This window comes from Triticum aestivum, chromosome 3D (assembly GCF_018294505.1).
Source record: "Triticum aestivum cultivar Chinese Spring chromosome 3D, IWGSC CS RefSeq v2.1, whole genome shotgun sequence".
Classification (NCBI taxonomy): Eukaryota; Viridiplantae; Streptophyta; class Magnoliopsida; order Poales; family Poaceae; genus Triticum; species Triticum aestivum.
In genome coordinates, this window is record NC_057802.1 from 232934314 (window position 1) to 232948496 (window position 14183).

Below are 14183 nucleotides of genomic sequence, written 5' to 3' on the forward strand. Positions count from 1 at the left end.
GCCAGACATCCCCTCTTCAATGTGTTCAACAATCAAAGAAGTAAATGCACGAATACAATCATTCTATAACGATGATCACGGTAAGGCTATCAATATCATATTTACTTTTATGCAATAGACAGATAATATATTCAAAAAATACTACACAGATAATGATGAAGTGATATGTGAGAAAGACAAAACCATCAAAGAAGTAGATGGACCAATACAATCAATCTACAACGATGATCACGGTAAGGTTATCAATTTCATATATGTTCTTATGCAATACAAAGAAATATAAACAATAAAAAATTACAACATAGGTAATGATGAAGTCATATTTGAAGAAGATACAAACGAGGATGAATACATGTTCTTTGGTGAAGGTATGCTCAATACAATCTTAATATTTTTGCATCATTATATTGCCCCTTCACTAATTTTTGTATGCTACAAATCAAATCAGAAGAGGATGAGGAAGTGGAAATTGAAATCAAGGAAGACGAGGAACTTCACAATCCTGATCCGTATGATTTTGTCTACAGCAACATACCAAAGAACACACACGTGTTCAAAACGGAAGAAAATTGCAGGTTCTGCAAAGCAACAAAATTCAAGTATGAATCTAAAAGGTTATGCTGCAAAAAAGGGCAGATAAGACTAGCCAATCCAGATACACCACCTGAACTCATGAGACTTTGGACAAGCAACGATTCTGAAGGAAGGCATTTTCGGAACAATATAAGATTTTTCAATGGACACTTCTCATTTACTACTCTATACTGTCACGTTGACAGAGATACAACTGACATTCGAACAACTGGTATTTACACCTTTCGAGCTCATGGTCAGATCTATCACAACATACACTCATTTGGTAATAGTCGCTCAGATCCAAAGCATCTAGAGCTATACTTCTACGATGATGATCCAAGCTTAGAGCATCGGTACCGCCACTACCGCGAGGCAATGTACGAGCAAGACAGGCAGGTGATTGGAATAATAACAGACATTCTACGCGATAACCCATACTCTCAACAGTTTAGGAGTTTGGGACAAGCCCAAAACCTTGAGGACTACAGACTCATATTGAACCTTGACCAAAGATTGGACCAGCGAACATACAACGCACCAATCAATTCAGAGGTAGCTGCAGTGTGGATTGAAGGAAATGAAAGAAGAAATACTTATGACAGGAATGTAATACTACATGGGAACAACAACGAAATAGAGCACATTCGATCATATTACGGGTGCTATGATCCGTTGTCGTATCCTCTATTCTTTCCAAGAGCTGAACTGGGTTGGCATCGGAAAATCCCAAAGAAGGATACACAAGAGGAAGATGTTGGTGCTGAAAATATCAATAATGATGAGGATCCAGGTAATATTCAGAACTCAATTTTCATATATGCTTCACTACTAATATTCAACTAAGTTTCCATGATGCAATATTTGCACAGATTCAGTCAGTGGCCTGTGGGTAACCATGAGAGAATACTACTGCTATAAATTCCATACACGACCAAACATATTCAACCCAATATTGCATGGTGGACGGCTTTTCCAGCAGTTTGCTGTAGATACATACATCAAGATTGAAAGCTCCAGATTGGATTATATGTGGCATCATCAGAACAAAATAAGGGCAGATCTATACCAAGGCCTTCTAGACAACATTCAAGCAGGAGAACAGAATGGAGATGCAGTCGGAAAACGGAGAGTACTTACCTCATCGTTTATTGGAGGGCCACGAGATAAACTTCGCCGGTATCTAGATGCTATGGCTTTAGTTAGAAAATATGGGAAGCCAGATGTATTCCTCACAATGACCTGCAACCCCAACTGGGAAGAGATCACACGTGAACTACAGTTCAGACAAACACCACAAGATTGCCCAGACATTGTAGTTCGTGTCTTCAGGGCCAAGCTAGAAGAAATGAAGCAGCTATTTGAGAAGGCCATTCTTGGAAAGGTTCAGGCATATACATATGTCATAGAGTTCCAAAAGAGGGGACTAGCCCATGCTCACTTTTTGCTCATCATGACCGGGAAATACAAATACACATGTCCGGAACAGTATGACAGAATTATCTCCGCTGAGCTCCCTGACAAGCACAAGTACCCGGAGCTATACAAAATGGTAGTCAAACATATGATGCATGGTCCTTGCGGTGCATTGAATAAATTTTGTCCATGCACAAAGAATCGTCCGTCATAAAAGAATAATTTGTCAGCACTAGAGCTCTGTTGCTGACGAACGGCGCATCAGGGAGCAGACAGGAGAAGAAGGGGACAAATACTAAGTGGCAGGCCGAAAGTTGACTCAAATGTATGGGCCGTTGGCCCATCTCGTAGGGCAAGAGGACCCATGTAATAGAGTGCGTAAATACCCAGTAGCTGAGCCGGAGAAGGCAAGGAATTGTAATTGGATCTCGATCCCCTCTCAGACTCTCCCTTCTTCCTTCTTCCCCAAGCTGTACCTCTCTTCTCCCAATCCCCATTCCAATCTCTACGAAAGTACTATGTATCCTTGAATCCGTTCAATAGATCGTGAGCAGAGGGTTCTGTACATCACAGTTGGTATCAGATTTGGGTCGATCGGCGGCGGTCGGGTTGGGTTCTCTCGTAAAATTCCCGTCCGTTGGCTGGGTCTGCGGCGGCGGTGTGTGGCTGCAGTTCCGGTGCGGCACGGGCGGCGTCTTCAGTGGCGGCGGTGATTTATTCGGCGGCGGATCGAGCGTGGCTCACGGTTGCACACAGCTCTTCTGTGTGTGTGAAATCCCGGTGAGGCTGCTTGATTGGCGCTGCAGGGCGGCGGCAAGGAGTCGGTTGCAGAGGAAGGGGTTAGCGGCTGCTGTAAAACTCCCTGGTACTCGCCGATTTCCGGCAGGCGGTGAAGCTGGCGACTACGGCGCCCCCCAAGCCGAACCAGCAGACGCGTCTTGTGGTGGACGCCATGGAGACGATTGAGGCACGGGTCGGAGAGCAGTTGCAGATGCTACAAAACGTGGGTGACAAGCTGAGTAAGCTCGATGATCTCTTTCGTCGATTGGATTCTTTGGATCAGCAGTTTGCAGCGCAAGCCGTGCAGATGCACATTGTACAGAACAACGTCAGTCTCACGATGAAGTCAATCGGAGAAATCAGACAGGAGCAGGCAGCGGCTGCTCGGGAAGTGGGTTCCAAACAATCCCCTCAGGGTTCGTTTGCAGGTGATGGAATCCTTGGTATGCCACCACAGCAGCAACGTCCACCAGTTACACCAGTTCCACCACCGGTGTTTGTACCTCAGCCTGTACATCACGAAGCAGAGCATTCTGGGGCAGAAGTTCAGTTGAAGAAACCGTGGATGCCCAAAATGGATTTTCCCCGTTTTGAGGGAGAGGATGTTCGTATCTGGCTAGATGGATGTGAGGCCTACTTCTCACTGTATGCTATCCCTGAAGAATTCAAGGTCACGTCAGCTACGCTGCACCTGTCTGGTGATGCAGCAAATTGGTTCCATGCATACAAGGCTCTGCATCAGTGGCCGTGCTGGAATGAGTTTAGGATGGCAGTTATGCAGGAGTTTGATGTGAATGTTCATCGCACAAAGATGAGAGCTCTGTTGTTACTTAAACAGACCGGATCAGTGGCTGAGTACAAACGGGAGTTCACCCAACTAGTGTATCAACTTTTGTTGTATGAACCGACAGTGAGTGACACATTTTTGGTGACGAGGTTCACTCTGGGCCTCAAGGAAGAACTCCGGGCTGCTGTTGATATGCAGCTACCCACTACTGTTAGTGAAGCAGCTTCATATGCATTGATCCAGGAAGAGATTGTACAACGTGCTCGCTCTAACAGAAGTTTTACTACCAGAACTGCCTTCTTCAAGCCGGACACACGCCCAAGCACTCCAACAGCTGGAGAGCTATGGAAAGCAAGGCAGTTGAAGGAGTATAGGCACTAATGGCCTGTGTTTCAGTTGCGGTGACAAATACGCACCTGGTCATACTTGTGTGAAACCACCCACTCCTACTGCAGTCATGGCCATGAATAGTGCAGCTGAAGCCATTTTGTCAGATGATATACTTGATGCAGTAGAAGAACAAGAAACTCAGGAAATCACTTGTCTGTCAATGCCTTGTCTGGAGCTGATCACCCTAGAACCATTCGCTTGCGAGCTCTTATTGGCAATCAAGTGGTACTTATTCTCCTGGACTCAGGTAGTACTCACAGTTTCATGGATTCAGCGTTGCTGCCCAGAATTCAAGTGACACCACAACAACTGTCCAAAGAAATCTCTGTAACAGTGGCCAATGGAGAGAAACTGTTGTGTAATTCTGAAGTGCCCCAGCTCAACTGGTGGATCCAGGGACACACATTTGAGTATGATTTTAAAGTTCTTGATTTGGGAGGTTATGATCTCATTTTGGGCATGGACTGGTTGGAAGCTCAAGGGGAAATGACATGTCACTGGAGAAACAAATGGATCCAGTTCAGTCACAAGGATAGTCTGGTTAAGCTGCAAGGAATTCTTCCACAGTCTACAGAGGACATCAAGGAGGTCACTCTAGAACAAACTATGAAATGGCACAAAGGCAATGATATTTGGGCAGTGGCACTGACACAACCAGTATGGGACAAAAAGCCTGACCCTGTTCCTGATCCAGTACAACCCTTGTTACAGGAGTTCGCAGATGTCTTCAGAGAACCTACGGAGCTACCACCCTCTCGAACTTTGAACCATGCAATACACTTGTTACCAGGGGCCGTTCCTGTCAACTCCAAACCTTACAGATACTCACCACTGCAAAAAGATGAGATTGAAAGGCAAGTTGCAGAAATGCTTAAAGCTGGTACTATCACTCCCAGTCTCAGCTCTTTTGCTTCTCCTGTCCTATTGGTAAAAAAGAAAGATGGATCTTGGAGATTTTGTGTAGATTATAGGAAGCTAAATTCCATCACTGTGAAGAGCAAGTTCCCAATGCCAGTGGTAGATGAGCTTTTGGATGAGCTTAGTGGCACTAAGTGGTTCTCCAAGTTAGATCTCAGGTCAGGATATCATCAAATCAGAATGTTACCGGAGGATGAACACAAAACAGCTTTCAAAACTCACAGTGGACAGTATCAATTTAGGGTGATGCCCTTTGGTCTTACTAATGCCCCCTCCACTTTTCAATGCATCATGAATTGAATTTTTGCTGCTTACAACAGAAAATTTGTTCTTGTCTTCATGGATCATATCTTAATCTCTAGTGAGACCCTGGAAGAACATTTGGAACATCTCAGAATAGTGTTTCAAACCTTAAGAGAGCATCAGTTCTTTGCTAAGAGTACCAAATGCACTTTTGCACAGCAACAATTGGAATATCTAGGACACATCATTTCTGACAAAGGGGTTCAGACAGATCCTGAGAAAACTTTGGCTATGGCCAGGTGGCCTACTCCTCAGAACGTGACTGAATTAAGAGGGTTTTTGGGGCTCACGGGATATTACAGGAAGTTTGTGCAAGGATATGGTATAATTGCTAAACCACTCACTCAACTACTGAAGAAACAAGCATTTGCTTGGTCCTCAGAGGCCCAGGAAGCCTTTGAGAAACTCAAGGCAGCGATGATGACTACTCCTGTATTAGTGTTGCCTGACTTTGACCAGCCGTTCTGCATTGAAACAGATGCATGTGCTACAGGAATTGGTGCTGTGCTCACTCAAGGAGGACACCCTGTTGCCTTTTATAGCAAAGCTTTGGGCATCAAAAATCAATCTCTGTCCATCTACGAAAAGGAGTTTTTGGCAATTATGATGGCTGTAGAAAAATGAAGAGCATATCTACAGCGAGGGCCTTTTATTATCAAAACGGATCATCAAAGTCTATGTCAGTTGAAAGACCAAGTCCTTACAACTGATGTTCAGAAAAAAGCCATGACCAAGTTAGTGGGGCTGCAATTTCAGTTTCAATACAAAAAAGGCAGTGAGAACTTAGCAGCTGATGCCTTATCCAGAGTAGGGCACTTACTGGCAGTGACCACTACTTCCACCAGTAGACCTGTGTGGTTACAGGAAGTACTTAATTCATATGAGGTGGACCCAGATGCTCAAACACTGCTTCAGAAACTAGCTATTTCTGCTGCTGATACATCAGAGTACTCTCTGGAGAAAGGTGTGATCAAGCATCAAGGCAGAATATGGATTGGAGCAAATCAAGCATTGAGAACAAAACTCATTTCTGCCTTTCATGCAAGTGCTGTGGGGGGACACTCTGGCATCCAGGCTACATATCAAAGAGTTAGGAAACTGTTTGTGTGGACTGGGCTGAAACAAGATATCATTGATTTTGTTCATCAATGTGCTGTGTGTCAACAAGCAAAGCATGAACATGTGAAATCTCCCGGATTACTTCAACCACTTCCTGTACCTGACGGACCTTGGCAGGAGATCACCATGGACTTCATCGAAGCTCTACCAAAATCTGAGGGCTATACAGTGATCTTAGTGGTGGTTGATAGACTGACCAAGTATGCTCACTTTATCCCCTTGAAACATCCTTTCTCTGCTCCAGTGGTAGCGAAAGCATTCCTACATACTGTGGTCAAATTGCATGGACCACCCCATACTATAGTTTCAGATAGGGACAAGATCTTTACCAGTCACTTTTGGAAGGATTTGTTCAAGCTTTGGGATACTAAATTGCTCATGAGTACTGCCTATCATCCTCAAACAGATGGGCAGAGTGAAAGAGTGAATAAGTGTTTGGAGATGTTTCTCAGATGTGCAGTACATGATACTCCAACAAAATGGCATTCCTGGTTACCCTTAGCAGAATTCTGGTACAATACTAATTTTCATTCTGCTTTGGAGTGCTCCCCTTTCAAAGCTCTCTATGGATATGAACCTACTTATGGGGTGTTTCCCTCTTTGCTTACCTCTGAGAATGTTGAAGTGGAACAGTGGCTTAAGGAACACCAGGCACATACATCTCTGCTGAAGGCGCACTTACTTAAAGCCCAGACGAAGATGAAACACTATGCAGATCAGAACAGATCACCCAGGATGTTTTCGGTGGGAGACTCGGTGTATTTGAAGCTCCAGCCATATGCTCAACACACTGTAGTCAACCGACCATGTGCAAAATTAGCATATAAGTTCTATGGGCCTTTTGAAGTTTTGGAACAGATCGGACCGGCTGCTTACAAACTTCAGCTACCTGCAGCAGCCCAGATCCACCCCGTGTTTCACGTCTCTCAACTCAAAGAATTTGTGCCAGATCATACACCAGTCTTCTCCACTGTGCCTGCCCCAGTTGATTTTTCCAGTATGGACGTGCAGCCAGGTATGATCTTGGACAGGAAATTAGTCAAAAAAGGTGACAGTGCATTGTTGCAGGTTTTGGTACAGTGGACAGGACTTCCAGCCGAGGCAGCCACCTGGGAGGATTACGATACAATCAAGCTTCGCTACCCTACTGCTCCAGCCTGGGGTCAGGCTGAATCTCAAGAGGGCGGCACTGTCAGCACTAGAGCTCTGTTGCTGACGAACGGCGCATCAGGGAGCAGACAGGAGAAGAAGGGGACAGATACTAAGTGGCAGGCCGAAAGTTGACTCAAATGTATGGGCCGTTGGCCCATCTCGTAGGGCAAGAGGACCCATGTAATAGAGTGCGTAAATACCCAGTAGCTGAGCCGGAGAAGACAAGGAATTGTAATTGGATCTCGATCCCCTCTCAGACTCTCCCTTCTTCCTTCTTCCCCAAGCTGTACCTCTCTTCTCCCAATCCCCATTCCAATCTCTACGAAAGTACTATGTATCCTTGAATCCGTTCAATAGATCGTGAGCAGAGGGTTCTGTACATCACATAATTATCCAAGGCCATTTAACGAAACTACGATTCAAGGCAAGGACTCCTACCCACTTTATAGGAGACGCAATGACGGTCGGACTGAAATGGCCCGCAATTGCCAACTAAATAATAGGTGGGTTGTTCCTTACAACCCCTATCTGTTAAGGATGTTCAACTGCCACATAAATGTTGAGATATGCTCAAGCATTAAAGCCGTTAAGTACCTCTTCAAGTACATCTACAAGGGTCATGACCGAGTATCTGTGTCAGTAACTGACAAAGTGGACGAAGTCGAAATCGATGAGATTAAACAGTACAAAGACGCACGGTGGGTGACGCCTCCGAAAGCACTGTGGAGAATATATGGCTTTGAACTAAGCAAAATGCACCCACCTGTCTTGCAACTGCAGCTACATCTCCCAAATATGCACATGGTTTCATATCATGGTATGGAAAAAATAAAGAATGTTATCAACCGTGATGGCACAGAAAGATCAATGTTGACAGCGTACTTTGAAGCAAACAACTTATATGAGAAAGCACGAGGCATACTATACAGAGACTTTCCAGAATATTATACTTGGCAAAGACGAGGGAAGTCTTGGCAAGAGAGGAAGCGAGCCGCTGTGTTCCAGGTTGGCAGGATCGTCTCAGCACACCCGGCTGAAGGAGAACGATACTATCTTCGAGTTCTCCTAAACCACGTGACAGGCGCCACCAGCTACGAAGACCTACGAACAGTCGATGGACAAGTAATGCCAACCTTCCGTGAAGCTGCAGAAAAACGGGGGCTCATTGAGGCAGACAACACACTAGATGATTGCATGACAGAAGCAGAGTTGTTTCGGATGCCATCATCGCTCAGAAGGTTATTCACGACAATCTTGGTTTTTTGCGAGCCAAGCGACGTCCGTAACCTCTGGAACAATCACCTAGAGGCAATGTCAGAAGACTACAGCAGAAACTGCAAATGCAAGCACACGGTCGAACAGATGGTTCTGAAAAATATCAGAGACATGTTGCACTCAATGGGGAAAGACATAGAATCGTTTCCTCTTCCAGATATCGACAAATAGCATGAGACGACAGACGACATACCTATGGTGATCATCGAGGAGACCTCCATCGAGGTGGACCCTGAGGACGTATCGTCGCATAAAAACCTCAACAACGAGCAGAGGAAGGCCTACGATGAAATCCTAGCCACGGTTGACCGCCAAAGAGGAGGTATATTATTTGTCGATGGGCCGGGAGGCACAGGAAAAACTTTTCTTTACATGGCGCTTTTGGCCACAGTGCGCGGACAAGGCAAGATTGCTGTGGCGACGGCCACTTCCGGTGTTGCTGCTTCCATAATGCCTGGAGGGAGAACCGCACACTCGAGGTTTAAGATTCCACTAAAAATAGACAATGGAGCTATTTGTAGCTTCACAAAACAAAGTGGGACAGCAAAGCTACTCCAAAGCATCACTAATAATCTGGGATGAAGCATCTATGACTAAGAGGCAGACAGTGGAGGCGCTAGACAAAAGCATGCGGGACATAACGGACAGACCAGATCTTCCATTTGGTGGAAAAACTATTGTATTTGGGGGAGATTTTAGACAAGTGCTACCTGTTGTCTGAAAGTGAACCAGAGCCCCAATAGTAGATGCATCACTGCGCAGGTCAGACCTCTGGAATTGCATGCGTCAATTGAAGCGTGTACGCAACATGAGGGCTCAAAACGACCCGTGGTTCGCAGAATACCTACTGCGCATTGGGAACGGAACCGAGGAGACAAATGATGATGGTGAAATACTACTACCTACAAGCATATGTGTGCCAAATAAGATGGATGATAATGGCCTCGATAGACTCATCGACAATATCTACCAAACGGGCAATGCTTCACTAAAAGATCGAAAGTACATCACATCAAGAGCAATTTTATCCACAAGGAACGATTGCGTAGACAAAATCAACCTAAAAATGATTGATCGCTTCCAGGGGGAGGAGATGGTGTACCACAGCTTTGATTCTGTAGAAGACGACCCACATAACTACTATCCACCAGAATTCCTAAACACCCTAACCCCAAATGGACTGCCTCCGCATATGTTGAAGCTCAAAATTAATTGTCCAATCATACTACTCAGGAACATCGACCCTGCTAATGGACTCTACAATGGCACGAGGTTGGTCGTACGTGGTTTTCAAAAAAATACAATTGATGCAGAGATTGTGGTGGGACAGCACTCTGGAATTCGAGTTTTCCTACCTCGGATACCATTATGCCCCTCTGACGATGACATGTTCCCCTTCAATTTCAAAGTTCCCAGTCAGGCTCAGTTTTGCAATGACAATAAACAAATCACAAGGTCAGACGATACCAAATGTTGGGGTCTATCTGCTTGAACCGGTTTTCTCACATGGTCAACTATATGTCGCGCTTTCTAGAGCAACCGCGACATCAAACATAAAGGTACTAACAGGTACACATGATGAGAATAAACAGAAGAATAAAAAGACAAGTACAAGCGACACATACCCAAAGGGTGGGAAGAAAAAGAAGAATAAGAAGACCAATACAAGCGGGACGTATACGAAAAATATTGTCTACACCGAAGTCCTAACCAAATAGGTACTGCAACCTTTCAATTTCTTGTTCAAATTTTCAGTTTCTATTTATATTTCACATTGCATTGCTTATTTTCTAACCTTAAATTTATTGCTTGGATTCTACAGAAACATTATAGCCAAGTGACAACTTCGCAGTTAGAATTCAGAACTTTATTGTCTTGAAGGACACTACCTCATTTATGTATATACAAATCAGTCATGATATAATTACTAAACCACTAAATCATTCATGGAATTTTTTATTATGTGTCCACTAACTCATTCATGGATTTTCTATAGAAATAATTCTATGTGTATATGCAAATTTAGCACCAAACTGTGTAACTAAGGGCAAAAGGAGACTTACAAGTCAAAATAAAAACATATTTCTCTCCTTGGAAATGTTGCTGCTGCGCTAATTTTTCGTAACATCACATTCTCTACCTCCCCTGGAACCTGAAATATATCTGTCCAATTTTGTAAAAGTACATATAATTTCATAGCTAAAGATAAACAACCAAACAAACCAGAAAACTATATATATGCACATTTTAGAAAGGATCTAATAGAAAGGGCAGATGAATATAATCCGGTGGATATACTATATAAAATGGAATAACTAGATGGAAGTATACCTAATTTTAATAGTCTCAAAAAGACCCGTGGCCTTCACTGCTGTAGCAATACAGACAGCAGCACCAACACCAATCACAGGTGGATCAACTCCAACTGCAGCTGCTAGGGATCTTGGTGCACAGGTTGAACGCGGCGGCAAGGGAACCAGACGACAAGGGCATGTAATTCTGAACTAGGCAACAAGTAACCAGAATAAAAGCTACATCTACAACTATGAAGAAACAGGAGACACCCAGCCGGGAACAGTGACAAGTTTCGTCCTCTCATATTACAGTTCATCTCTACACTCTGCATTTTATTCGGAAAAGCATACAAAGAAAGGCAATCCTCAAATGTAGTTTAATCATGCAACAACTAACTGTACTTCCCAAAAGTTAAATAACTGAACCTTCTAACCAGTTCCTTGCACTCTGCTCTGCAAATCTATGGTTCAGTTAGTCCTAAACTTTGCATCTAATAAAATGTTAATGGACGAGGGTGTGTTATTGCCCAGATTAACTTCAGTAATCTTTTGTGTAGATTGGTACTAAGTTCGTTGCTGCAGTGCAGTACATGGAAAGAGCGGACAGGGGCGAGAGTGGGGGTGGACCTCCATGGCACCAGCAGCAGTACGTTGGAGGCGCTCGGAGCAGTGGAGCCATCTCCTCGCCCCTCGCAGGGCCTCGTCGGCGGCGAGCAGGACCACGCCGAGGAACAATCTGCATCCAACTCCTCCTCTACCGGCCAGGAGCCCGCTGCATCCGCGCGAGGAAGCGCTGTAGGCGTCGGACAGGAGCCACCGGGGGCGCCAAAGCCGCGCCGTCGACGGTGGCGCAGGCGCGGGCGGAGCTGAAATAAGAGGGAGCCGCGCAAGGTCCCGTTGATAAGCCGGCGCAGGTGGAGGGCACGACGGTACAGCCACATCCTTCGTGCCCTCGTCCTCGGAGAACGATGAGAAGACGGGAGGCGGCGGCAGCGCCGCTTGGCCAGCACCAGGAGAGAAAATGGGGAACGGGAAGAGATATCGAGTTCGTGCGTCTCCTTTTCTTTTTTGAGGAGTAACGTCTCTTTTGTTCTTTTTTTTGAGAAATTCTCTTTTGTTGTTTAGTAGCAGACATATTATGTTTTTTCAGGGGTAGCAGACATATTTTCTTTTGCTTGGGCCAAGCCCAAAAACAATGCAAAAATAAATACAATTGAAATATACTTTTCCAAGAAAATTGATCGTCAACAAAAAAATGATTAATTTTTTGAATATGTTCTGAAAAATAAAAAAAACTTTTCAGAATGTGTTTTACTAAAAAATCAACTAAAAGACTGTTCATGCAAAACTATTATTTCATCGGATGATAGTGCGGAGATGAATTAGGTCGTGACGAACGTCGTCAGGGTGGCTTCTTCATGTCCAAAATTTATGGTCCAAACTGTTATGCTAAAAAAATACAGTTGAAATATACTTTTCCAAGAAAATTGATCGTCATAAAAAAATGATCCAATTTTTGAATATGTTCTAAAAATTACAAAAAAAAAAACTTTTCGAAATGTGTGTTACCTAAAAAATGAACTAAAAGACTATTCATGCAAAACTATTATTTCATCGAATGATAGTGTGGAGGTCAATTAGGTCCTGACGAACGTCGTCAAGGTGGCTTCTTCACATCCCAAATTTATGGTCCAAACTGTTATGCTCAGTGTAACCTTATTTCTGATGATAGCCAAAATTAAATATAAAAAGGGTTGCGTAATACCATGTGAGCATGTATAAAAAAATTCGTCCGTTGCAATGCACGGGCATTTGTACTAGTAATTAAACAAAACAAAGAGTACTACTACGGCTGGTGCTCGTCGATCTCCGCCACCGCCTCCATGTCCAGTTTGCGCCCGACGGTCTCCTGGGGAAGGGGCTCCATGGCATCCATCGCACCATACTCGGCAAGCATTTCGCCATCCGCGTCCGCCATACCTTTGGAATAGGCCACCACGAGCAGGGCGTGGGCGGCCGCGATCTGGGCTTTGGCGGGCTCCGTCGTGGCAAGGTATGCCGCGCAGGAACGGATGGCTGCTCGAACTTTCTCGGCGATTGCCACCTCTTCAGCCATGGGTTGCCGACCGTTGTCGGAGAAGCTTCCTTCGATTTGTGTGGTGAGCGCCACGAGCTGGGTGTGGACGGCCTCGACATGTTGGCGGGCGGCCTCCATCAGGGCTAAGGCCGCCGCTGGAGAACGGACAGCAGCTGTGACGCTCTCATCAGTTGTTATCCCCGAGGCAGATGTTGTTGCCACCGCCTGAGAAGCAACAGCGGCCGTTTGGGCTGCTTTGGCCGTCCGGACGCACACTGTCGCCCTCACGAAGTTTGTTAGCACTCGCTTGGCGGCTGCGGCCGCGCTCTCGCCGGAGTGGGCCGCCGAAGTTGCCCTCACGACGCGGGTCCACGTCCCCATCTTTCATCGGGGACGATTGAACAGTGAAATGATATTTGGGGAGTGAGCTAGTGTGCTTGAGACGCCGGCTGTGGACTGTAGCCGACGCACCTTCTCGCGTAAGCCATAGGCATACTATACACCGACGGTGCTCCAGGTGTAACATCCCAAATTTTTAATTTGGAATGTTATACACTACATCATCATTGCATATCATATTTTATTGCATTTTTGTTTGATCCTAGAAATTCTACGCAACTCAAGGACCCGCGGAGAGAGTTGGGGATTTCATTATTTTCATATTCGAGATTTTCTCGAATTTTGAAAAGAGGATCGTTTGATTTTAATTATTTTTCTCTTTGAATATTTCTTTTATAAAAATAAAAGAGCGAGGATAAAATGACTTCCTCAAAATAAAGAAATATCGGAGATTTAATATTAAAATCAAATAAGATTCTTATTCGGAGTTTTGTCGCTATTTTATTTGAATTAGGAAAATATGTGTTTTTTAAAAATGCATTTTAGGCCCAAATAAATGTTCACCTTGTCCGACCTATTTTTAGATGACGGAGAAAAATTATTTCGGGATTTGTGGAGTCCGTTTAGTATTTCTTTTATTCGTTTTTCCGAGCGGAATTATTTTTTAAAAAAAGTTACCGACCTACCGGGCCGTGTCCGCCTGGGACACCGACTCAGCTGGCCCTTTAAGAGGTGAGGGGCCCGAGCCGCCAAACCCTAG

General features: G+C 44.6%; 1 protein-coding gene across 1 annotated transcript; it reads right to left on the reverse strand.

The window, feature by feature from the left end:
* Nucleotides 1–228: 228 nt before the first annotated feature.
* LOC123076251 (uncharacterized) lies at nt 229–13123 on the reverse strand. The gene is made up of 4 exons (XM_044498606.1): nt 13094–13123; nt 11635–12099; nt 10777–10865; nt 229–578 (listed from the first exon to the last, which is right to left on the reverse strand). Exons 1-4 carry the CDS (start codon nt 13121–13123, stop codon nt 554–556), a joined length of 609 nt encoding a protein of 202 aa, XP_044354541.1. The 3' UTR covers nt 229–553.
* Nucleotides 13124–14183: the final 1060 nt, after the last annotated feature.

Bases quoted from the DNA above. Each gene is read 5' to 3' on its own strand.
- LOC123076251 (XM_044498606.1), bottom strand. From the start codon at position 13,123: ATGGCTGAAGAGGTGGCAATCGCCGAGAAA. The intron at 10,866-11,634 runs GTCCACCCCCAC...GATATATTTCAG, and splicing joins CTGCTGCTGGTGCCATGGAG to GTTCCAGGGGAGGTAGAGAA. The intron at 579-10,776 runs GTAAGTCTCCTT...GTTGCTTTGCAG, and splicing joins ATATGTTTTTATTTTGACTT to AACCTGCAATTTTCTTCCGT.